Raw genomic sequence first — 23,473 nt, 5'->3', positions numbered from 1 at the left:
AAATTCAAAAATACCCCCCCCCCCCAATGATGAGGATATTTGCTTTTGGGGGAGAGGGGGCCATTTTTCCTGAAAATAAGTTTGGAACAAGAAATTCAAACGGGCTCTACCCAGAAGGCTGTAGATTGATTGTTATTAACAAAACTGTGCCTAAGTCAGTGTCAGTACGAGATAAGAGATGCTGTCATTTATGGCTCTCGCCACTTTTCAGTTCATTGCTTTCCAATGCTGTTTGGGTCCATTTATTTGGCAGTCAGCTGCAATCAACAGCTGAAGGTTGCTGAAAGCCAGGTGACTCACTGTGCCCCAGATTCAGCCCACCCCAATGTTCAGTGCACCCAAGAATGTGTAGGTGCCATTGCAGGAAACTTACAAGGATCCTACCCTCTTATGAGCAAACAGCAAGTGCTTCCCCGGTCTCCCATTCACCTCTCCAGCTCACGGGAGAGCAGGCGAAGGAGCCCCAGGAAGGCATCAGTTCACATTACACCAAGCGTATGTGTTTACCAGGTCTGTCATGTATCATGGCTAGAAGGAATGTGCAATGTGTTTCTAGCCATGTAATGCAGTCATGCGCTGCATGGCAGCCCTCTCCACGGACGCCAGCTAATTTGGTTGTATTTTAATGCAACAGTAGCCAGTGCCAGGTGCTTCAGAGGGAATGAACAGAACAGGGCAATTTATCAAGTGATCCATCCCCTGTCATTCTCTCCCAGCACCTGGCGGTCAGAGGGTTAGGGACACCCAGACCATGGGGTTGCAGCCCTGCCCATCTTGGCTAATAGCCATTGATGGACCAATCCTCCATGAACTTAGCAAATTCTGTTTTGAACCCAGTTATACTTTTGGCCTTCACAGCACCCCCAGGCAATGAGTTCCACAGGTTGACTGTGCATTGTGTGAAGAAATACTTCTTTATGTTTGTTTTAAACCTGCTGCCTATTAATTTCATCGGGTGACCCCGGTTCTTGTGTTATGTGAAGGGATAAATAACACTTCCTTATTCACTTTCTCCACACCATCTACCCATCCCTGCTTCCTGTATGTCAGGGGGAGCTTCCCCTGCCCCTCCGGCACTTTCCTGTGATGCAGCTGAATAAAGCAGCAAGTTCCCAGCCTGCACTCCTGTGAGGGGTTCCTGAGCCCAGGGCAGCGGATAAAATTTATCCTGCCAAGCCCTGGGGCAGGGTTTTCTTCTCCATTTCTCCAACTACTCCAGCACCAGAGATTCAGCTCCATGTTCTGCATCTGTGAGGACATCACAGATCACTGAGGCTAGGTCTTAGCAGCTAAGCAAGTGCAAGACTGATTGGCAGATTGGGTGGGTGGGTAAAATACACATTCTGCCTTATTTTACCCATAGAGAATTTCAGTAAAACTGCCATGAATACCTCATTGAGGCTATATCAAGCCAAGGGACCCCTGAATACAGACTTTGCCTCTACGACTGGCAGTCTTTACTTTATACGGAGTAGCTTCACAACAGAACATTAGCTTTTACCATTGATTTAATGGTACCAGAGTTTGGATAGCACAGAGCGCTTTTGAAAACCTCACCATATTTACTTATCTAGCCTTTCATGGCACAGGCTTTTTTTTCATGTGATGAGGTGGGGAAGGATAGAATCCATTGTTACCGGGCATGGGACTAGTTCAATTATGGCTGACAACTCAAAGCCAGAAACATCAGACTTGGCTTGTTTTGTAAATCTAGTAGAGATTTAAAAGTCATGCCAGGCTGAGGCAAATCAGATCAGTAGTTCTAAAGTGATGAACATTTAAATGGCAGGTGGGCAACTGGAGCATTTTTCCAAATGCTATTTAAAAACTGCATTGAAGAAAACAGACAGAAAAGTTCCAGTGCACACAAGGGAAAGAACAGCATTTAAAATGTTCGTAACTTCCAAACTGAGAAGGAACTCTTGCTTACTAAGGAGCTTCCTGGGTTTGCACCTTCTGTCGTTTCTCTTCTACCCATTGCTTCTTCAGCGGGGGCTGTGGTCTCTTTGTATCCCACAGGCTGAACAGTGTAGGGCCTGGCTGCTAGCAAGGGGAGACCTCCCAGAACTCAGCAAAGGGTAGCTCTTCTCTGGAGTCAGTAGTGACCAATATGCTAGCGGGTGCTTTGCTGCTGGGTGGAATCATCTTTCTACAGCAGGGGTCTCAAACTCAAATGACCATGAGGGCCACATGAGGACTAGTACATTGGCCTGAGGGCCGCATTACTGACACCTCCCCCCCCACGCCGCCCTCGGCCCCGCCCCCACTCCACCCCTTCCATGAGGCCCCGCCCCTGGCCCGCCTCTTCCCACCCCTTCCCTGCCCCCATTCCAACCCCTTCCCTGAAATCCCCACCCCAACTCTGCCCCCTCCCTGCCCCCAGGGGGTACAGGAGGGGTGTGGGGTGTGGTGGGGACTCAGGGCAGGGAGTTGGGGTGTGGGGTGCAGGAGGGGTGAGGGGTACAGCAAGGGGTCAGGGTGCAGGGTGCAGCAGGGGGCTCAAGGCACTGGGTTGGGGTGCAAGAGGAGTGTGGGATGCGGCAGGGGGCTCAGGGCAGGGGGTCGGGGTGCAGGGTGCGGCAGGGGGCTCAGGGCAGGGGTCAGGGTGCAGGAGGGGTGCAGGGTACAGCAGGGGGTCGGGATACAGGAGGGGTGCGGCATGGGGCTCAGGGCAGTGGGTTGGGATGCAGGAGGGGTGCGGGGTGAGGCAGGGGGTCGGGGTGCAGGAGGGGTGCAGCTCTGCAGCGTGGCGCAAAGGACGGCTGTAGGCGCGAAACAGCAGCAGCAGCAGCACGGCCTCTCCTGCCCCATGGCGGGCTTCGCTCCCCGCCTGCCCCTGCTGCTGCGGAGGCTGCCGCCGCCCTGGGCTCGGGCCGCCCGGCTCCCCCCGAGCGGCGCCCGGTTCCTGCCGCTCTCGGCCGGCAGGTGCGGGGCCCCAGCTGAGCCCGGCCCCTTGCGTCTCCTCCGCGGCGGCGCCCCCCGCCCGCATCCTCCCAGGCGGCTGCGGCGGCAGTGGCCGGGGAGCCCGAGAGGAGGCCCCCGGGCAAGCAGGGGAGACTCCGAGGTGAAGAGGCTGCTGGCGCGGCCCAAGCGCTGGAGACTGACAGGTACCTGCCCCTAAGCAATAGTGTAAAAAAAATTTGGGGCACCGCTTTTGGCACCCCCAAATCTTGGTGCCCCAGGCGGCCGCCTAGTTCACCTAGTGGTTACACCAGCCCTGCTGACCACTCATAGTCATTATTAAAACCATCATAAGGGTAGAGGTATGACATCTGCTGTCCCATCTAAAGGTCAGCATGGACAATTAAAGCTGAGCTCTTTTGCCCTTTCCTGACCCAAACCCTGTTGTTAAGCATGACCAGGGGCTATTAAACAGCTGCTTGGTTTCACCCCAGAGGTATGTATGGGCTTGTCTTTGGCACGTATCAGTCTAGTATCCAAGCACCTCATTTCATTAATGAATTTAGTCTCACAACACCCTGTGAGGTAGAGAACAATAATTCTCCTCTTTGGATGTGGGAAATGAGGCACAGCTTGGGATTTTCACAGAGCCCAGATCCCCTGAGTTGGGGTTACAAGTACATCCTATCCTGGGGCAACATTTCTTTATAAATTACCTTGGCCGAAGAGGTTCTTGCTAAACAGAAGTTTTTCAGCCATTAGCCTGCCATTCCCTCCTGCTCTGAAGGTTGGATTCCCACATTATAGCCCAGGCTCCCAGAGATGAGCGCTGCCCCAGACTGCAACGCACGGTAACCCCAGCTACAGGAAACACAGAGCCTCCTACATAGGGACACTGTTTCCAAAGGGGGGGCAATGCCACCCTTCATTGTAGCGCGGGCTTCCAGAGCAGGACGTGCAGGACAGGAGACCTCCAGGGTGGCGGCTCCCAAGAGTTAGAGGATCGGGGTGAGGGAAATGCCTGACCTCGATCAGGGCTGATCCCAACCTTCTCCAAGCCTGGAGGCACCTGGGCTGAGATTTCCAAAGCCATCCAGGAGAACTGGCAGCTCGGTTCCCATTTTGAATAAAAACTGAGCTTCCTCAGCTCTGCTCTTTCTGCTCAGCACCCCAAACTGGTTACCTAGCTGCTTGGCATTTCTTCCTGCCAACACAGTGGGATTTCCAAGGGGCTCTGATGCTGGAGCTAAGGGAGCTCTCATGTCAGCACCACCCAGAGAGATCAGACAGTCAGTCCTGGGACTCTGGGCAATGGAACAGCACCAGTGTCTCCAGAGACCACAGCTTCCCAGACATGATCTCAAGGTCTCGATTGGTCCCCTATCCCAGATGAGACTGACCGGTCTCCCTTCCCCTACCCTGCTCCTTTCCCCTCAGGTACGCTCGGCAGCTGGAAATCAGTGGAGGAGAGTGACCCCGTGGCAGTTCCCAGCTAGGATCAGAATGTGTTTGCAGCTTGCGCCCTAGGGGACAGGGAGATGTTTCCTTGGTAATTTATGGACAGTTCTCCCCTTCCGTAACGCAGCCATCTGTCAGCGCACCATAAAAAGTATCAGTAAAGCTGTCAGGCTCTGCCTCAGAGGCATCCCGAGCCAGACAGAGCGAGCCACGCTGTGCCAGAGGCCACCAAACTGCTCACAAAGAGACTCCCCCACCCTGCCCTAGGGGCAGCTATGCGGGGCGGCCATGGGCAGTGCTACAACAGCCCCGTAGCTGGCACTGTCCCCTTCCTCTTTGCCCACAGGACTGTGGGGCTGCCTCATCCTTCCTGACCCCCAGCACTGATTCCATCCTCCTCCCAAGGGGCAGGCGTGTCTCCGGTTCTGCTCACTCCCACGCTGCACGTGCCGTTAGTGCCCCACAGCTTCCCAGAATCCTTTGTTCTCAAGTTTCAAAGGAAGCCATGGCAGCTAAGTGCAAAGGATTCTGGGATGTGCCTGAGGCCTCACCTGACCCAGCAGTGCCCAGGTAGGGTAACCAGACAGCAAGTGTGAAAAATCGGGATGGGGGTGGGGGGTAATAGCCTATATAAGAAAAAGACCCAAAAATCAGGACTGTCCCTATAAAATCGGGACATCTGGTCACTCTATGCCCAGGGCACCCCCTTGGGAAGGGTGGCGGGTGGGCAAAGGCAGGGGTCAGGGCATGCCTGTTAGTGAGCAATCCCCCAGCCAGCTCCCTTATACATAGCTCCCTAGGCGGCTGCCTCCGTGATCCTGCCTGAGGCCGCCCTTGCCACAGGCTCTGTGGGGTGGCTGCCAGAGCCACAGGAGGGCCCCTTCCCTCTGGGGAACTGTGATACATGAAGTGGGGGGGGAGGAGTAGCTCTCTTTGATGGACACCCAGCCAGACAGTTAGCTGTAAAATCCATAAAATCCCTCTTGGTCTATTCTCTGCTTGCTTTTCCTGTAAAGGGTTAACAAGCCCACAGGTTTTAAAAAAAAAAAAAAGGAGTGGGTGCCTGACCAAAAGAGTAACTGGCTGGCTGGGTGTCCATCAAAGGGAGCTACTTCCCCCTCCCTTCATGTATCACAGGAACCCTCCCTCAATCACAGACCTGGCAGATTTCTGGGGCCCCCAGCCCGCTCCATCGGGAGAGGACAGGGCTGTCCGTGGCACGCCGCCTGCCAATGCACCTTCCACTCTGGACTGAGCCGAGTGAGCTCCCTCTTCCCAGAGCGCCCGGTCAGGAACGTGTCTCTCACTATTCAGCCTCCTTCACTCAACCCCACCCCGCCCCGGCTCCCAGCATGACCCACTGGTCCCCCTTTCTGCTGATGGCCCTTGTATCCATCACTTACACCATGCCTTTCCCCCCAGAACCCAGCGTGAGCTGCAGCATCCCAACTGCACACATGGGGAAAACGAGGCCAGAGAAGGGCCGCGACTGGCCCTGTGTGACACAGGCAGCGTCAGGAATGGAACCCAAGTCTCCCGGCCTGCAGCAGCCTGCTCTAAGCACTCCCTGGTGCTGCCTCATTACCTCAAGCAATGACCGCGAGCCAGCGAAATGAGTGGGAGCCCACGTGCCATGGGTGCCTGCTCTGCAGCCTGCTGGGGGTTGCGGCTGGTCACTCGGGGCACTGGGAGGAGCGCGGCGCTGGAGGCCGTTGGCAGAGGCAGCCTTAGCAACCAAAGCACCTACAGCATCTTCCTTAGCAACAGCGTGCCTGGCAATGCGCTCTGAGGGATGGTGTCAGACAGGGGATGGTGCCTGGGTGTGTCTAGAGCCCATAAGAGGGCGGCGCTTACACTATGAAATCATGGCACCTGGTGCGTGCTGTTACAGCTCAGGGCAACTGCACCTGTAGCTTCTGGCAGTGGTCCATACCCGCCCTCAGGCACCCAGCTCCCTGGCTGCTGGGTGCAGATCTGCACCTCACTCCCTTCTGAGCGGGGTATTTCCAGGCTGCACAGTCCCCTGCCTTCACTGTGTATTCCTAGCACAGACAGGCTGCCCAGAGAGACCGGTCTGTTTCTCCTCAGAGACTGCTGGATTGATTGCTACAGCTAAAAGCTACCGCTCTCAGCCAGCCCACTTTAGTCTTCAGGTAGAAAGCATTGGAGAAACACCACAAGAACCTACACACATGCTGATAAGCTCACTGGGGTCACCTGACCATGGCAGGCCCAGTCCCTTCAACCCTCCCCTCAGGATTGGGGCCCTCTGTGGGCCAGCGGTCCTGTTCCTTCACTGGGCCAGGAAGAAGGCCCTGAGCCTGTTTAAACTCTAGCTATTCATCCAAAAGTCTTTGCTTTGCCCGCTGGTCTCTGGAGAGCCTGGTTTGACCTAACCTATGCAAATCTCCCCCGGGGTGGCCTCCCAGGCTGATGACGGATGTTCACAAGCCTCCCGGCTCCCGACTAGAGAAGGTGCATGCAATGCCACATAACACAGACACAACTGCACTGGGCCCCAAAGGGGTTAACCCAAATTCAGTCCAGGTTAATGTCATTCCCTCTTGTTCACCTGAATGTCCAGGACACTGGCAGCATGTCACAGCTCTCCCAACTGGCCCAAGAACCCCCACCCCAGGGGAAAACACTCCAGCAGCCCCCTCACTCCCACCCCAGTATCCTGCTCCCAAGCAAGCAGCAGGCTGCTAAACCAAACCCAGAGACAACAGAGGCCAGGGGAGCTGGTCAGGCCTGTCTCCCCTCTTCACTCTGCCGGAGCCGGGGATGGCATGGGAACCATTCATTCCTTCCAGCTCCCTCCCCAACCCAGCTTCCCCCCACGCTCAGCCAGCAAGGCCAGTCTGCAGGGATCCAACAGCAGCCACCTGGATCAGGAAGGGTGAAAGTCAGAGCTGGAGGGACGGGGACAGGGGAAGATGCAAGACTCAGGGGTGCAGCCCAGTATGGCTTAGTGAGTGGCCCTGCATCTAGCCAGCCTTGTGAGTTTCAGTGTGTGTGTGTGTGTGTGTGTGTGTGTGTGTGTGTGTGTGTGTGTGTGTGTGTGTGTGTGTGAGAGAGAGAGAGAGAGAGAGAGAGAGAGAGAGAGAAAGCTGTCGTATACCCCCACCCCAATGCATGGTGCAGGGCTAGATTTCCCCCCCAGACACACTGGTGTAAATCAGGAATAACTACACTGGAGTCAATAGCATCAGATTCTCATGTTCCAGAGCAGCTACCCAAGGCAAGTGCCCTGACTCCCCCCAGCTGGCTCCGTGGTGGGGCTAGCCCGCCTCCCAGCTGGGGAGTCCCTAGGACCCCGTGGCTGAATGCCTGACTTCTGTCCAGCAACCCCTCTTTGCCCTAGCTGACTCTGGGTGCGGCGCCCCCTCCGCAGAGCTGCCGCCCAGCTCACGAAGGAGCATTGCATGCTGGGAGCCGGTCCCCACAGTCCACACCTGTGTGTACACAGGGCCCCTTTGGCTCTATTTGCCCTGCTGATGCTGGAATACCGAGATGCAGCACCCTCCCCTGATTCTTACAACTGCGCTTAATCCCTCTCAGCTCTGAGGCGCTCAGGCCCACTGAGGTCAAGAGCCGGCTCTGCGTAGACTCTGCTGGGTTTTGGATCAGGTCAGGGGGAGGGGATGGATCAGGCCTGCGAGACTCAGCGGGAGCGCTGGGGAGGAGAGGAGGAGCAGAGCCCATGGAATAAACTCGCCCTGTGAAAGGACCCCACTTCTCACCCTGCCAGCCAGATGCTAAGCAGCGATTGATAGCCAGCACCAGTCCCCGGGCACCCCTGCTGAAGGGCCAGTCCACCAGGGCACACACACAAAAGGGAAACGTAATATAGGAGAGGGATCTAATCAGAGACCGGGAGCTCTGGTCCGGAGGCAGTTTCCGGGCACCAATCCACAGTATATTTCCTCAAACAGTCGGGGCCTGCCAAAGGGAGGACCACTGCAGGGTTTAGATCCCCTGGTTTGCTTATCAAAAAGAGGGCATGAAATCTAATCTGCACAGACGTGTAAAGAACGAATGCGCAGCCCTGCTAGTCCCCAGCTTCCCAGCCAATCTCCAGTTGCCGGCATCTGCAAACATCTCCAGAGAGCTGCACGCGCTGAGCTCACCCCAGAAAGAATCTTTAATCCCTACCTTTATTCCTGCATTGCTAAGTGCATCCCTGGTGCACGGTGCTGCTACACCCAGACCAGTGGCTGTGACAGCGGACCTCCAGGCTGCTCTGCCATCATCCTCACTTCGCACATGCTCATTCCAGACACCCACACTTAAAGGGAATATGCACAATACTGCAAACCCACCCAGGCACGGAGTTTGCCAGGGCTCAGCTGCCCCTGTTAAAAACCACAATCAAAACTGTGGAGTACAAGCAGCCATTTTGACAGAGGCTGGAAGAGGCTCATTTAAAGTGGAACTGCAGGGTGGATTCAGGCCAGCTTTCTGAGATCAGGGTGTGGGGTACTCAGCAGAGAAAGGCTGGAAAACCTGCCTTACAGTGAGAGACTCAAGAAGCTCTGACTAATTCACTTAACCTACAGAAGGTTAAGAGATGACTTGATCAGAGTCTGTAAGTATCTATGTCAGGAACAAAAATTTGACAATGGGCTCTTCAATCTAGCAGACAAAGGCATAACAAGATTCAAGTTGAAGCTAGACAAATTCAGATTGAAAGTTAGGCGTGAATGTTTAACTGGGAGGGTAATTAACCACTGGGATAACTGACCAAGGCTTGGATGGATTCTCCATCATGGGCAATTTTCAAATCAAAATTTGGATGTTTTTCTAAAAGATCATCTCTAGTTCAAGCAGGGGTTAATTCAGGGAAGTACTCTGGCCCGCGCTGTGCAGGAGGTCAGACCAGATGATCACAATGGTCCCTGCTGACCCTGGAACCTATAAGAGCAGGTTTGCTAACCAGCTTCCCCCTGTTCCCAGCCTGTGAAATCCTCTTGGTGCTGCCTGACATAGGGAAATCATCCTGGAGCAAGCCAACACAAGTCCCGGGGGCCCCCTAGCTAACCCAGCAAAGGATGGCAAGGGGGCTTCTCCCTTCCCCACCTTTAAAACAAAAGGGAGAGGAATTTTTCTGTTAAATCTTTGACTCAAAGCAGCAGCGCCATTTTCACCGAGCTCTCCAAAAGCTAGAACGTTTCAGCCTGAAATGTGACCAGTTGAGAAAGGTCTGTACACCTGGTTAATGTATGCGCCTCGATCCCTGTTACAGCAGCTGAGCTCAGACACCCTTCCCAGGTGACTGTGGGCACTCCGGCCCATGCCACACAAATCAAACTTGGGATGCTGCCTGGCTTCCATTACTGACAAATACCTGCTCCCTCTGGCTAATGGGAGCTGGAAGAAGGATTGAGGCACTGCCCAGATCTCAGGTGACCCGGGTTCAATTCCTTGCTCTGCTACAGGCTCCCCTGAGCAAGTGACTTAGCTTCTCTGTGCCTCAGTTTTCCCCTCTGGAAGCTGGGGACAATGATACTTCCTGCCCTGTCTGTATGTTTAGATTGTAAACTCTTTGGGGCAGCCGCTGTGTCACAGGATATGCTGCCCTGTAGCACCCCCTGCTGGCTGATCATGGGGCTGCAGGCACACCCTGCCTCAGTTTCCCCTCAGCAGGATTTTTTGTCTCTCCCAGGGATTCACAGGGTGCAGCCCCTTCAGAGTTCGATCCCCTTCCACAGTAATGAGGTTTTTCCACCCTGCTTAGGCTGCCTACAGCCTGCCCTCTGGGCTCCGTTCCCAGACCCTCTAGGTTACCTTTGAATCTCCTCCCTGAGGTAGGGCACTGACTCCTAGACTGCTTCCCCAGAGTCCTTCCTGAGCCTTCAACAGGAACCCAACCTGCTTCCTGTGGGTCCTTCTCTAAGCTGGGTTTTCTGCCCTTCACTGAGGCCCAGGTGTTTCAGGCTGTCACCCACCTCCACCAGTCCTGCCCCTGAGACTGGGAGGCAGCTAATTATGGAACAAGCGGGGCTGACTGAACAGGGCTAGCCAGCTCCAGGCCACGCTGTTACACACTGTCTGTGTGTCTGTCCAGCGCTCAGCCCTGATCTGAGCTGGCACCTCTGTGGGTATGTCTACACTACAAACAACACCATTCCCGCAGCAGTGAGTTACAGCCAGGTCTTCAGGCTCAGGCTCGCTGGGCTCATATTATGGCACTAAGATGCGCTGTGCAGATGTTCCCAGTTGGGCTCAGAGACCAACCCCCTGGCCAGGTGTCAGAGCCTGAGTGGGAATTTTTAGCACCAGATCATCAGCCCACCTCTGTAGGCCGGGCTCGGAGAGTCGCTGCCGCCGGTGCTTTTTGCGGTAGAGATGTACCCTGTGTGCCAGAGGAATAGCATTGGAGCCTTTCACCACAGGAACCCAGCTCTGCAGCTCAGCTGCGGAGCGGCTCAGAATCGCCCCCTCTGACAGCTCTTGGGGGCCCCTCATGGCCGATGAATTGGTGGCTCTCAGCCTGTGCTCCCCGTGGTAGCCCCAGCTGAGAAGCCAAGGACAGAACAGGTTATGGGAGGCCAAACTTCCCTCCCAGCCTCACAGACAGTCCCTCCAGGTCAGGCATGAGGCAGTGTCCGCTGCTTCTAGCCATGCAGTACCTGCTCCAGGGCTGACAACCAAGCAGCACTCTAATCTCCCGTCCTCCTGCGCTTCCTCGTCTCCCAGCTCAGCAGTGTCTGGCGCCCCCACCCTACAGCATGTGTTCCAACCAGCTTGGCTGCCATATCCTCCGCTCCATCCCTGGCATCGCAGCAAGGCTACGGCCTGGGGCTGGATATTGTCACGAGCCCTTACAGTGGGCATGGAGCACTGACTGCGTCAAGCGCCAGCACCCTGCTCACTGCTAGCCCTGCCCTCCCCTCAGGGCATTTCATCTTAGCGTCTGGTCTGAGCCCCCTAAAGTCGCTGCAGCAGTGACACGGGCCTCACGCTCCCGACGTGTGCCCCTTACGCTAATGATCCCCCAGGTGCTTCCCTCGCCTAGCAGCATCAAGCAAACACCTGCCCACACAGACTTAAAGAACAAGCGCCCACCGGGCCTGGCTGTCTGATGCTTGCAATTTCCTTCCCACACGGCATGTGGGGCCTGCGTGTTTCCAAGGCAACAGCGGCAGTGCACACTTGTGCTGGGCACGAGGAACGTCTGTAATTAGGTCCCCGGCCCCAGCTGTCAATCCCCGTTTAACAGCCTCCCATTTAACTCCTGGCTGCAGTAATTAGGGTTTACTAAACAGAATGTCAGGCAATTAGAACAGCAGGTCAATAGCTCTCCATGCAGCCTCTCTTCAAGCAGGATGTAGGGCTCAGCTGGCAAGACCCACGCAGATTAGGAGCTGTGGGGGAGCGAAGCTCTCACCTGCCGCGTGGGAGAGACCTCGCTGGAGTCCGCAGAGCTGAGTGTTTGCAGTTCTGCCCCCTTGGGCTGGGCTCTTAGCCCACTTCCCAAGCTAAGACGCAGCAGGTTGGGTTGACACTTGGGCCAGAGACTTCATGGCTCACCCGGACGCTGGGAGTGCTGATGGCAATCCAATAAGTGGCCCTGGCCTCATGGACCTGGTGCTAGGGGCAGCTGTGCTGCTGGGGAGATTATGGCACTCTTTTGCAAGGATGGGGTGAAGCCCCTGGTATCCCCTGGCCAAGGTCCATACATGGCCTCCCTAGCAAAATTTCTCCTGAGCTTCCAGCTAGTGGCAGGCTTCCTCACCCAAGCTGATGTGCAGCGTTGCTAGGTGCATTTAAACAGATGGTGAGTTCCTCCCCAGCAAGACCACATTAAGGACCTAGCCAGAGATGGCCCCAGGAGGCACTCAACCGGCCAGGAGGCCCCCGTCCTATGGGATTTGCCATGGTGATGATGAGTTCCACCCCAGAGATGGTTGCATTTCCATGGTAGGAGAACTGATGTACAGCATGTGCAGCACGAGGTGGGAAAGCTACTTGAGACATGCAAGATGTTACTAGTTCTCCTTTTCTTCCTGCCCTTGTTGGCCGCTCCCCCGCCTCCTCAGGGCGGGGTTAATGACCCCTCCCTACTGGGGAAAGGGGAAGGGGAAGGGAAACAAAGAAGCAAAAGATTTTTCATTTTTGCTTTAAGTTTATTTTCCCAACACAGAAAATTAAAATGGACTCTGGGGAGCTGGGGGAGGAATCTAGTACTGCACTACCAAGAGGGCAAAATCTCTAGGGCAGAGAGGTGGATTCCTACCCTAGGATTAATGCAGGAGAGTTTAGGTTGGCCAGCTAGCTGCCATTGAAGAGCCTGAAGGGATGGCATAAAGTCTTGCCTATTCACCTGGCCCCCAGTGGCCGGATACAGCAGAGAAGAGTGGAGGGGGGTGGGGGGAGCAAGGAATAGCTGGGCCTCCCTGAATATCCATTAGGGAAGTCAAAGGTCACTCAAGAGGGTTTGCATCGCCCTAATTCTCACCCCACTATCCTGTCAGTTCCATCGCCCTCCTGGGCACACTGATCCTCCAGCATGGCCCAATTTGGCACCTGGTTCAGAATCTGGCCCCTGGGAACTGAAATCTAGAAGTCCCATCAGGGACTGGGGGAGGGAGAAGGGACAGAGAGGTGGGGGAGGGGAGCTGGAAGCCCTGCCTGAGGTTGGCCGATGGGCTCTGTGCTGACACCCTGTACCCCGTGGGTGCCTATGGGGCGTAGAGGCCTGGGGGCACTGCTCACAATGCTCCAAGCTGCTCTGCCACTCTCCACAGACACTTGCCCCACCTGGCTGAGGATCAAGGTGGTGCCATCCAGCAGGCACCCCTGAGCGCAGCAGTGGTGTGATTAGCACTGCCCATAGAGGGCACTCAGAGCCCTTCCAGAGGGCAGCAGCTCAGACCTACTCCCAGTCCCTGGTTCCTAGCCCCAATCCCCTTCACCTCCCCAGTCCCATCCCAGACCCTCACCGCTCTTGTCTCTTACCACTTCCCCTGCCCCTTCCTTCCCCCACTGAGAGGAGAGGGTACGAGAAACCAAACCAAGGCCCAGAGCAATTAACACCTTCCCCAGGAGGTTCCCAAAGCGCAACTGGCCAGCCTCACTGCAGAGTTCCCCACATCTTCCACAGCCCATCAAGGGCTGCTTCCTGCATCCAAACCATTACAGAGCCGGGCCTTCATGGATCCATCTGCATGGCTGATGCTCTACTGTCCTCCCCGCTCTACCCAGCTGCCTTCAGCCCTGGCTCAAAATGCCCGCCTCTGATGTAAGCCAAGCACGCCCCATGCCAGGAAAGACTCAGGGCTTGGCCAAAGAAGTAGAATTACAGAGACAGTTTAACTGTCCCAGAGAAAGTGACTCCTGAGTCCTTCACCACTCTTCTTCCAGCTGCAGAGCAGAAAGACAAACAGGGAGCTGCAGAGCAAGCCACATGTGAAACAAGGAGGATCTAACAAAATCCAGAACAATTAAATTAGTCAGCGTCCGTCACTGCAGCTTTCCCTCCTGCACTCGGTTCAGTTCTCTGCCTGGACTGGCCCCCTCACTCTCAATTCAATGGCTGGGATCCTGCCCCTTAACTCGCTCCCAGGGGTTCCCCTGCCCCAGGTGGGGTCTTAGAGCAGCCAGTGGAGAGGAGAAGCAATTGTGCAGGCTCATTTCACTAGCTCATTTCACCAGGTCTGCAATGACCTCCCAAACTGCTGATCCCGAGAGCAGGCTCCTGGCTAACATACACACTGGAATGAGCACCTGGTAGGTTCCAGCTCAGAGCCTGCAATACTGGACAAACCATCCAGTCTGCTCACCTGCCTCTGCTCACTGCTTCCAAGGAAGTCTTATGACCTCTACGCTGCACCTATTACATAGCGCCATGCCTTGAGGAAACCCCTGCCTGTCCCTGGCTGGAGAGCAGCTGTTGCCCTGAAGTCTCCTGCTCGTTTCCTCATCAAGGCCCCAATTCAATGAAATGCTGATGCATGTGCTTAGCTATAAGTGTGAGCTTACATCCCATCAAATCAGTGGGATTTAAGTCTGCGGTTAAGAGCTTTGCTCAATAGGGAAGGACTCAAGCATGTGCATAAAGTTAAGGGACTGGGGCCTTGGGGTTTGATTCTGTGAGGTGCTCAGCACTCTGATCGCCACTGGAGTCAAGGGGGCTGAGGATGCTCAGAAGCCCCCAGAAGATGCTGAGGGCTTGATTCTTGCATTGCAGTCAGGGGGAGTTTTGTCACTGACAATAGCGGAATGGGCTCATGCTCTTAGTACACTGCTGGGCCTGTGAAGCTATGATCAGTCCCTAATCAGGGAACTGAGCCAGAATCCACTTTCGGCAGGTGGCCAATGAGAGCCCAGCTCTGGCTTGCTTGGTGACAGACCCAGGTGCTGTGGCTGGATCATTTAGAACAGATCCTTTCCTCAACTCATGCCGTCGGGGTTTGTGTTCCTGGAGCCGCCCTGGCTTTCCTCCAATCGAGGCATTATTTGAAATAATTCCTATCCACAAGCACTCTTTGGTTTGTTCCTTGTCAGCATGTGAAACTCCAGCTGTTCCGATTGGAGGTTGAGGAGACTCGGTGTTTCTCTTCTCTGATAGGAGGAGGGGAGCTCCCGGAATCTGGTTTCTGCTACAAACCTTCTGGGTGACAAGCCTGGACAGAGTTCTCCTAAATTTGTTAACAACTGGGTGCTCCTGTGAACACAGGATCTGCCCGACTGGACTGGACCCAAGGCCCAACTAGCCCATATCCTGTCTCTGACAGTAACCAGCACCAGCAGCTCAGAGGAAGGTGCAAAAACCCCCACAGCAGGCAGATGTGGATAATCTTACCCCACCCCACCCCCTGAGGTCTCACTATGAACTCTAATAGTTTGGTTAAGCCCTGACGCATGAGGTATAATCTCCTTTCCAAAATTACTGTTGTCACTAATTATGATAACTCTGGGGTACAGCCTCACCGACTTAGAGCGCCCCCTTGCAGCAAGACCCAGCATTACAGGGCTCTGCTTCAGTATCCCCACAGTTATCTTTGCCCTCCTCCCGCCATAGAGGTGACTTGCTGCAGTGACCTGGCCCTCCAGCTAAGTCACTACCAAAAATCCCATTCATGGACATTTCTCCCGCCGAGCTCTAGCCACAAGCGAACTGCTCCTATCCTTATTATTTAATATCGATATTCCCAGAGTGCCCAGAGGTGAAAGTAAGTCGGTACGCCCCAGTACGGCGTACCGGCAAGAGCTGGTTTGCCGTACCGGGACGGCCCGGCTTCCCAAGGGGGCAATTTTCCCTGGGGTAGGGCTGCGGGGCTCTGGGGGCTATTTAAAAAGTCCGGGGCTCCCGCTGTTTCTACCGCTCCGGCCCTTTAAACAGCCGCTGGAGCCCCACCGCCACTACTCCAGGGCTCCGGCAGCTATTTAAAGGGCCAGAGCGGTAGAAGCAGGGGAGCCCCGGGCCCTTTAAATAGCCCCCGGAGCCCAGGGGTAGCGGGGGGCTCCAGGGGCTATTTAAAGGGCCCGGGGCTCCAGCTGCCTCTGCCGCCCCGGTCCTTTAAATAGCCACGGGAGCCCCGCCGCTTCCCCAGGGCTCCGGCGGCTATTTACAGGGTCGGGGCGGTAGAAGCAGGGGAGCCCCAGGCCCTTTAAATAGCCCCTGGAGCCTCGGACTGCTGCTGCTACCCCGGGGGGGGGGAGGGCACTTACCTTACAGGGTGGGCTGGGGCTGGCTCTGACTCCCTCAGCCCCGCCCCTTCCGCCCTAGGCCCCGCCCCTTCCGGGGGCCAGAGCTGGCCCCAGCATACGGGTAAGTCACTGGACTTACTTTCACCCCTACCAGAGCCCCTGTTATACTAGGCAATTTATAGCCAGAGAGGCAGACTCGCCCCCCCCCCCCCAGCCCCGCAAAGAGCTCACAATGGAAAATACCTTGAGGGCAGTCATTTTAACCATGCACTTACCAGCATGCAAGAATCTCCCAGCACTTTGCAAACAGTCACTAATGAAACCTCACCACTCTCTCATCAGGGAGCCCCTCCCCCTGTTTTACAGATGGGAAACTGAGGCACAGATCGATTGTGTGACTTGCACAAGGCCAGAGAGCGAATGAATGTTTATAGCGTTGCACTCCAGGCAGTCTACTGAGCGAAGATGGAAAGGATAGCATGGATGAACAATACCCTTAGTGATTTTGGATGCAGGCAACAGGGAGAGGAGTATGTGATGAGCACAAACATTTAACACCATCATGGAAGAAAGAAGCTACCCCTGGTGACACAGCCATGTATTACATGTCACCGTGGCAGGGGTCACTGGGTGGTGAACTGACAAGGTTTTTCTAAGCATGCAAGCAGTCTTGGAAGAAATGCTGCATCACTGTTAGTTTTGTGATGTACGTTCTGTTTTGGGGAGCTGTGGCAAATGGCACAGGAGTTTGCGCTGTGCCTTGAGCTCTTTAACCAGAGTTAATTCTTGCGGCAGAGCTGTCCCTTGGGCACCGGGCATTGGAGTTTGGGCCACGATTGCAGAGAGGGGACTGCCTGCATGCTGCATGGGACCACCTCTCTTCCAGGACGGCTGTGTGAAGTGTAAACAAACAAGCTGTACTAGGAATACAGCCAGACTCCGCCCCATCATTTCTCCTCTGATGAAAAGCCGACCTGCAAGACCCCAACATTTGTTACTGCTGGGCAGAGGGCAACAACATACAGAAGCTACATTCACCATGAGAACTGTGACACAACAGCTGCTCTGAACTCACTCAACAGCTGAACTATGAACCCTCTGTTCCAAAAGCATCCCTTCTCTACCACCACCACCTGAACTACAGATGAATCTCTTAGCAGTAGTGAGGCTATGACACACAGTTGAGCAGCGCTGATTGCAGCCAGTAGATTGCAGTGTTGCACAGGCACACTAGAAAGAACATATCGACTTTGAGCTGTTCATTATAGGCTTGTCTTCTCTACAGTTTGTAATCATGTTTAACACACGTTAACGAGGCACAAGACTGGTGGGGCAGAGGGGTAAGGAGACCCAGCTGCTATTCCCAGCTCTTCCATTAACTTCCTATGGGAGCAACTCACAAGCCTGCTGTGTGCCTCAGTTTCCCCATCTGTACAATGGGGACAAGGCCTAACTCATTGTGGGACGGGGGTGGGGGCAAAGCTTAATTCATTCATGTCTGTAGAGCTCTGTGAGTCCTCAGAGAGAAGGCAGCATAGGGGAGCGAGCTGCTATTATTCCTGCCCCCTGTGTCATCTCATGAATCCCTGTACCCCTCTTAGCTGCACTCAGAATGAACCCTCTTAACCCCAACCAAAGCCTGACAAGGTGGAGCGAGATCCTTGTGACAGCTCCCATCTCTGCCTGGGCTGGACTCTTTGCATGTAGCAAGGGAGCAGGTTCATAGGGAGAGCACCCCTATGTTCAGATGTCGCCTGCGCTGAACGCACCAGCACTGCCTTGGGCTGGAATGCTCAGGAGAACAGCTCTGTCCTCCCTGCATGGTGGCCCGGTCACAGGTACAGGTTGATGAAGATGCTACGGCCTTAGCTAACAGAGCTGGCTGCTTTCTCGTGAGGTCTCAGGTGTGATGCCCACCGCCGACAACCCAACCGGGAGCGCAGGGCTACGCACACAGCTTCTCTGCTCTCCGCTGCAGCTGAGGACCACGCCAGCTCGGTCTTCCCAGCATCACATCCCAAGGGCCTTGGGAATAGGCTAAGCCGAGTGGAACTGGACCTCCTGTTCCCACCAAACCTGCCCCACTGGGTCCCAGCCAAATCACCTGATCACCGTATCTTATCCCCATCTCTCCCTGCAAGTGAGTGAAGGCCTCCAGGGCCAGGCTGAGTGGAGAATGTGACCACAGGGAGGCGAGAGCTGCCCCAAGGAACATGCTGCCCAGTGCTATTTTGCTTTGGTAGTTCATATTCACACCTGGATTTCCAGGCATCTTTGCACCTCTGGGAGAGACTCACTGCTGGGCAGGGGGCCAAGGCATCAGCCAGATGTGAGCAGAGCTTTGGCCTCGTGCTGGCCCCATGCCCAGGGGCTGAATCTCCCCTCCTCTGTAAATAAAGAGGATCCCATGCAGAAGCAGCCACTGGACTCCTACAAGCTGAAATCCAGGTTTTCTTGCATCCCGGATTGGGCCAGGGTAGGGTGAATCTCCCCAGCACACACGGGAAGGAAAATTACATAACAGCCCCAGCGCTTCTCAGGTGCACCGGAGGCTGAAGCTACCAGGGAAGGAGCTAAAGTACAATTTACAATAGCAAATGGCCAAAGGCCCGGATCCGACTTGCTCCCAGATCTCTTCTCTCCTCACAAGCAGATTCAGCTCAGGGAGGCGGAGGAGATGCACCAAACCTGGATGCAACCCCACATGCCAGGGGATCTGGATTCTGCCATCCCCGTGTGACATCAGCCCTGGGGCTAGCGGCCTGGCTGCCATTGGGATGCTGCTCAGTAACCGGTATGTTAGAGTAGGAGAGATGCCTCCAAACAGAGAGAAAACCCAGGGGGTTTACGCCAGGCCTCGGTGAATGAAGGAAATTAACCAAAAAATAACCCCAGTGATGCCTCAGCCAGCGGAGAATTCGTAGCCCTGAAACAGCTGCGGATGCACTGGGCCAGCTCCCCAGCTGGAGTAAACAGGATTTCACAGGGCACAACACTGAGGATTTGGCTTGACTCTGTCTACTCTGACAAACGATCCAGATCCCATATGCCAAGTAGTGAACCAAGGTTTGCCCAGATGCCACCCACCCATGTTGGGCTGCGGACTCTGCCCCACCAGCCATTCCCGATTCCCTGAAGAACGAGCTGGTGTCACTTACCCCAGGTAACGTCTTCTGCTCATGCAGCGCACTCTGGGCTTTCAGAGCAGAGTCCCGGGCACAGTACGTGAGGAAGGCACAGCCTGAGGGGAGAGAAGGAAGTTATTGCACAAATGCCGAGCCAGAGCTCCTGCCCAGACGGCAAACCCAGCACGGAGTCAACATGGCGCCTCTCCCCAGCTGCAGCGAAGGGCACATGGCAGCACAGAGAGGGGCGACTAATGTACGCAGGCAGGTGTTCCATCCATCCAATCATAGCCAGTCCTCAGGGAAACCCCGGCCAGGCAGACTGCAGATTCCCACTGCTCTGCAGTGACCCTGGACAATGGCCTCTCCTGAGCACATCCGCCCCGGTGCATCTCCTGAGCCCCTTTTGTGCCCTGAAGAGCTAGCACTGCCCTCTTCCGGCTCGGCCCTCATCACCCCAGTTAACCAGCAGAGTCCCGCTCTGCGCTCAGCTCCCCCTCTGCACCGTCCACTGATGCTGCCCGGGGAGTCGAGGGCAGGACTGGGCAGCAGGATCTCACCCTGGGGATGTTGCAGGAGCCACACAGAGCCCGGCTTGGCCCCGCCACGCCCTGGAGAGCGCGCTGGGTTGGGGCACAGCAAACAAATCTCTTTACTGGTCCGCTGAGCATGGGCAGTGCTGGAACAGGGAAAATGGCCCCCAGTGGCTACCCAGAGCCAGAAAACCCAGGTACTGTGCATGGTATAAATGCCAAGCGAGAGAGACCGAGATCATGCACCAGCGTGGCCTGGACCGCCTGTACTCCAAAGTGTCCCCAAGAGGGGGCTTGGGGCCCGTTCTTCCTTGCCCTGCCCCTAGCATCCTTATGTCAGTGCAAGGCATGTGGAAATGGTCCCCATTCAGATTGCATAGTGCTTTGTGCCCACTTTGCCCTGAGATCAGTCAGGGCACGAGGGGCAGGGCAAGGGGGGATCTGGAACCAGCTGTTTAGGAGATGTAAATAGGTGCCTTCTAAAGTGGAGAGACAGGAGATCCAGCAGCCATGCTATATGTGAGGTGAGAGAGAGACAGGAAACTAATGGGCCGGCTGGGCCTGGCTGTGAGCTGCATGAGTGATTGTGTTGCCAGGACGGGGGGCACTTTGACAACTCTGGAGCCTGTGGGGGACAGTGTGGGGATTGGGAAGCCAGGGGGGCTGATTCTGATCATGCTGCTATTGCAGCAGGGTAACTGCACTGAGATCAGCGACGCCCTCGGCTTTCCACCCGCGTGATGGAGAGCGGGAACGGTGTGTGCCGGCCAGGGCCGGGCTGCCCTGTATTCACATCCTGGCCTCTCGCTTTAGTATGGGCTTCAGCCAAACCCAAACTCCTGGGAAATGGCCACTTCTCAGCCTGTCCCCATGGGCTGATCTCATGGGCTCCAAACAGGTCCCTCCGGACAAAGCTGGTCTGGACTCACCGGGTTCTGGGACACGCTCATGTTTGCAGGGTGTTAGTGGAGCACTCAGTGCTCAGCACCGCATGGAGCAAAGAAGGACCATGGGCTCTGCCCGCTTGGAGCTTAGCATCCCCACTGGCAGAGAACATGGCACGGCACAGAGGACCCGGGCGAGCCAAGGGTCCGCGAGTCTTGGCATGGGACAGTGCACGGTTGGGGTTCTTGTCAATCAGGATACCCAGTGATGCGCTATCGGAATTGGAACAAGGGATCCCACCCAGATGGCCTCCTTGGGTGGGGGGAATCGATTCACTTGCTCCCCCATTTAAACTAACCCTCTTGCTCAGATCCAGAGTCCAGGGGGGAAGCAACAGCGCTAGGCAAACTGTTATGGAGCCGCTACTTGCAGCAGATGCTTATACTCTGTCCCTGAAATCTGCCCAGCAGGTGTAAATCAGTGTTCGCCTGTCAATGTAACAGCACCATGCCAACGTGCACCTGCTGCGAATCCAGCCCTGTGTACACTGAGCAACTTGCAACATGTGTCCTCAGAAAGTAATGCTGTCCACACCTGCCTCCTATGTGCAAACACCCGCGTCGGCTGGCTGCAGTCACCACCCAAACACCCGGCCTCCATGCTCACGCACCCTTGCTCCCTACCTCCCGAGCCACAGCATCTGATCCACACAGCCTCCCCCCCAAGCATCCACACCCTCTGTCCCCCAGGTCACACAACCTGCCCCTATGCAGCCCCCACACAACACCCCTAGCTCTGCAGGGTCCTTCCACCAACTGTGCACCCCCTCCCTGCAGCCACGCCCTCTGGCCATAACCACGCCCCTGGAACTCCCCAGACATCCCCACTCGCACAGGCAGCCGGTTTCACTAGCTGGGCTCTCCAAACCCTGGGGGTGAGCCCACCGTGACTGACCAGAGAGAGCAGAATGCTGTGGGAGGGAGGGCTCCAGAGAGCGGGCGGCGACCTGGCCACCTGCAGACTTCCAAGAGTTGGAGGCCTAACAAGGGTGAGTCCTGCGCTCCTCGCCAGGGAGGGGTCAGCAAGGGCCCTCGTTAGGGGCCACCAAAGAGGCTCCGACATGTCTGTCCCTCAGGCCAGGTCTCTTATCATCACCTTCACTTGTCAGGGCCACACGCACGTGGCCCCCAGTGAAGCCAATGGGGTGGGCGGGTGTTTATTCAAGTCCCATCTCTGCCATTGGCCCGCTGGATGACTTGGGGCAAATCAATTCCCTGCTCCGTGTCTCAGTTTCCCCACCTATCAAATGGAGGTACTGATGCCGCCCTCCTTGGTGAAGTGCTGGGGATCGCTGCAGCAAAGCACTGCCTGCTGTTCCTGTTATTACTAGGGAGTCAGTCCAGTCGTTCCTACCACCCGTGGGCAGAGGAGCAGTCTCACCGCATACTAACATGATGCCACAACTACCACTACATTGGCACCATCACTGGCATTGCCCCTGGGGAAGCCTGGGGCTGGATGGGTCATGGAGACTGACTGTAAGCCCTGGGGAATCGATACTGGGATTTGGCTGTCCACCCAGAGGGGCCCAGTGCTTGGCACCGGCTCCCCTGGCATGGAGACCAAAGATACAGGCCTCACCTGTCCACGGGATTGTGTCTAAATCATAAATGAAGTGATGTGGATTTGGCCACTGTGCAAGGACAGTGCTGGGTCAGGGGGAGGGGAGACGGGCTTGGATTTAAGGCAATCGGAGTGCATTAGCCAGGTCTGGTTAATTGAAATCAGCGAGCAGAGCCAAACACACCGGGATTAAAGCAAATCCCTCCAGATTAACAAATCAGCAGCACTAGGCAGACAATGTGGGGAGATGGGGATCGGACCAAGCTGTGGGGAGCGGGCTGCCCTGAGACAAGGCCCTCCTTTGAGCACAGCCCCACCCTCATGCCATTACCCCCACCTCCACTTGGGGCAGCAGTATGTCTCCCATATCCCCAAGAGCAGCCCCAGTCTCCCTCCCCCTGGGCGATGCAGCAGGCATACCCTCTGTCCCCCAAGGAGGCAGGGGGCACCCGCAGTATTTACCCCCACAATTGGGTGTGTATCTGCCTGGGGCTGGGCTCTTCTTGTGCTGCTGGGGTGGGGCTGACTGGATCCCCAGAGAAGTACGGCTGGGGGTTAACACTCCCTTGAGATGCCTGGGGCTCTCAGAGCTATTATCTCAGGCTCTCTGCAAACGCAGGTGAAATTGTTGCACCCAGGTCATGTTTTCAAGCTTTTCTTCCCAGCCAGGTGGCCCAGAATCTTCCTATTGGTTTTTAATGAAAGCTGATTTCCTCACATGGCTCCGGGAGCTGGCCCCATGCAATGGCCTATAATGCCCACGTCAGACCAGGGACGGGCTGTTCAGTGCCGCTGGGCGATATGACGGGGTGTGGGGCAGACTGCAGGGCACTCTCCCTGCCTGGATCTGGCCCAGACTGTTAGACCCGAAGTGGGTGCCTCCTCCCCAGTTGCCCTTGGCACAAACACCCTTCCCCCAGACAGAGGCTACCTTTCAGTCATTTAGTAGGTCAAAGACTTCAGCCACTGAGGGGTTAGTGGACTAAGAGTCCATGAGGAACTGCTCTCCCTGCGATCAGCTGTGGAAGCAGCGGTAAGCACTGATCTCAAAGAGCATGACTGACCGCTCTTCATCCAGTCGGGGTTCGGACAATGAGGGTGGGTCCAACTCACCCCCGATGTAATGCCAATGACTACACCAGGGATAAATCTGTCCCCTTATTTTACAAGCATTTCTCACCTTTCGTCCTCACACACCCTATCCAGGGATCACTTCACCCTCTCCTGAAATACAACCCCTTCTGGGGCCAGTCAGGACAGCTGTTTCATAGAATCATAGAATATCAGGGTTGG

At 55.6% G+C, this 23,473-nt stretch overlaps 1 protein-coding gene across 50 annotated transcripts in view; it reads right to left on the bottom strand.

Moving 5' to 3' along the window:
* CELF6 (CUGBP Elav-like family member 6) overlaps positions 1-23,473 on the bottom strand; it is a 203,894-nt gene that overhangs the window by 167,279 nt on the left and 13,142 nt on the right. For all 50 annotated transcript variants that reach the window (XM_065412113.1, XM_065412114.1, XM_065412072.1 and 47 more), the window contains exon 2: positions 19,173-19,255. In XM_065412113.1, coding sequence (XP_065268185.1) covers positions 19,173-19,255 — 83 coding nt within the window. The remainder of the gene's footprint in view (positions 1-19,172; positions 19,256-23,473) is intronic.

This window comes from Emys orbicularis, chromosome 10 (genome assembly GCF_028017835.1).
Source record: "Emys orbicularis isolate rEmyOrb1 chromosome 10, rEmyOrb1.hap1, whole genome shotgun sequence".
Taxonomy (NCBI): Eukaryota; Metazoa; Chordata; order Testudines; family Emydidae; genus Emys; species Emys orbicularis.
The sequence above is the reverse complement of the archived record's forward strand: the minus strand, read 5'-3'. Positions and strand labels throughout refer to the sequence as shown.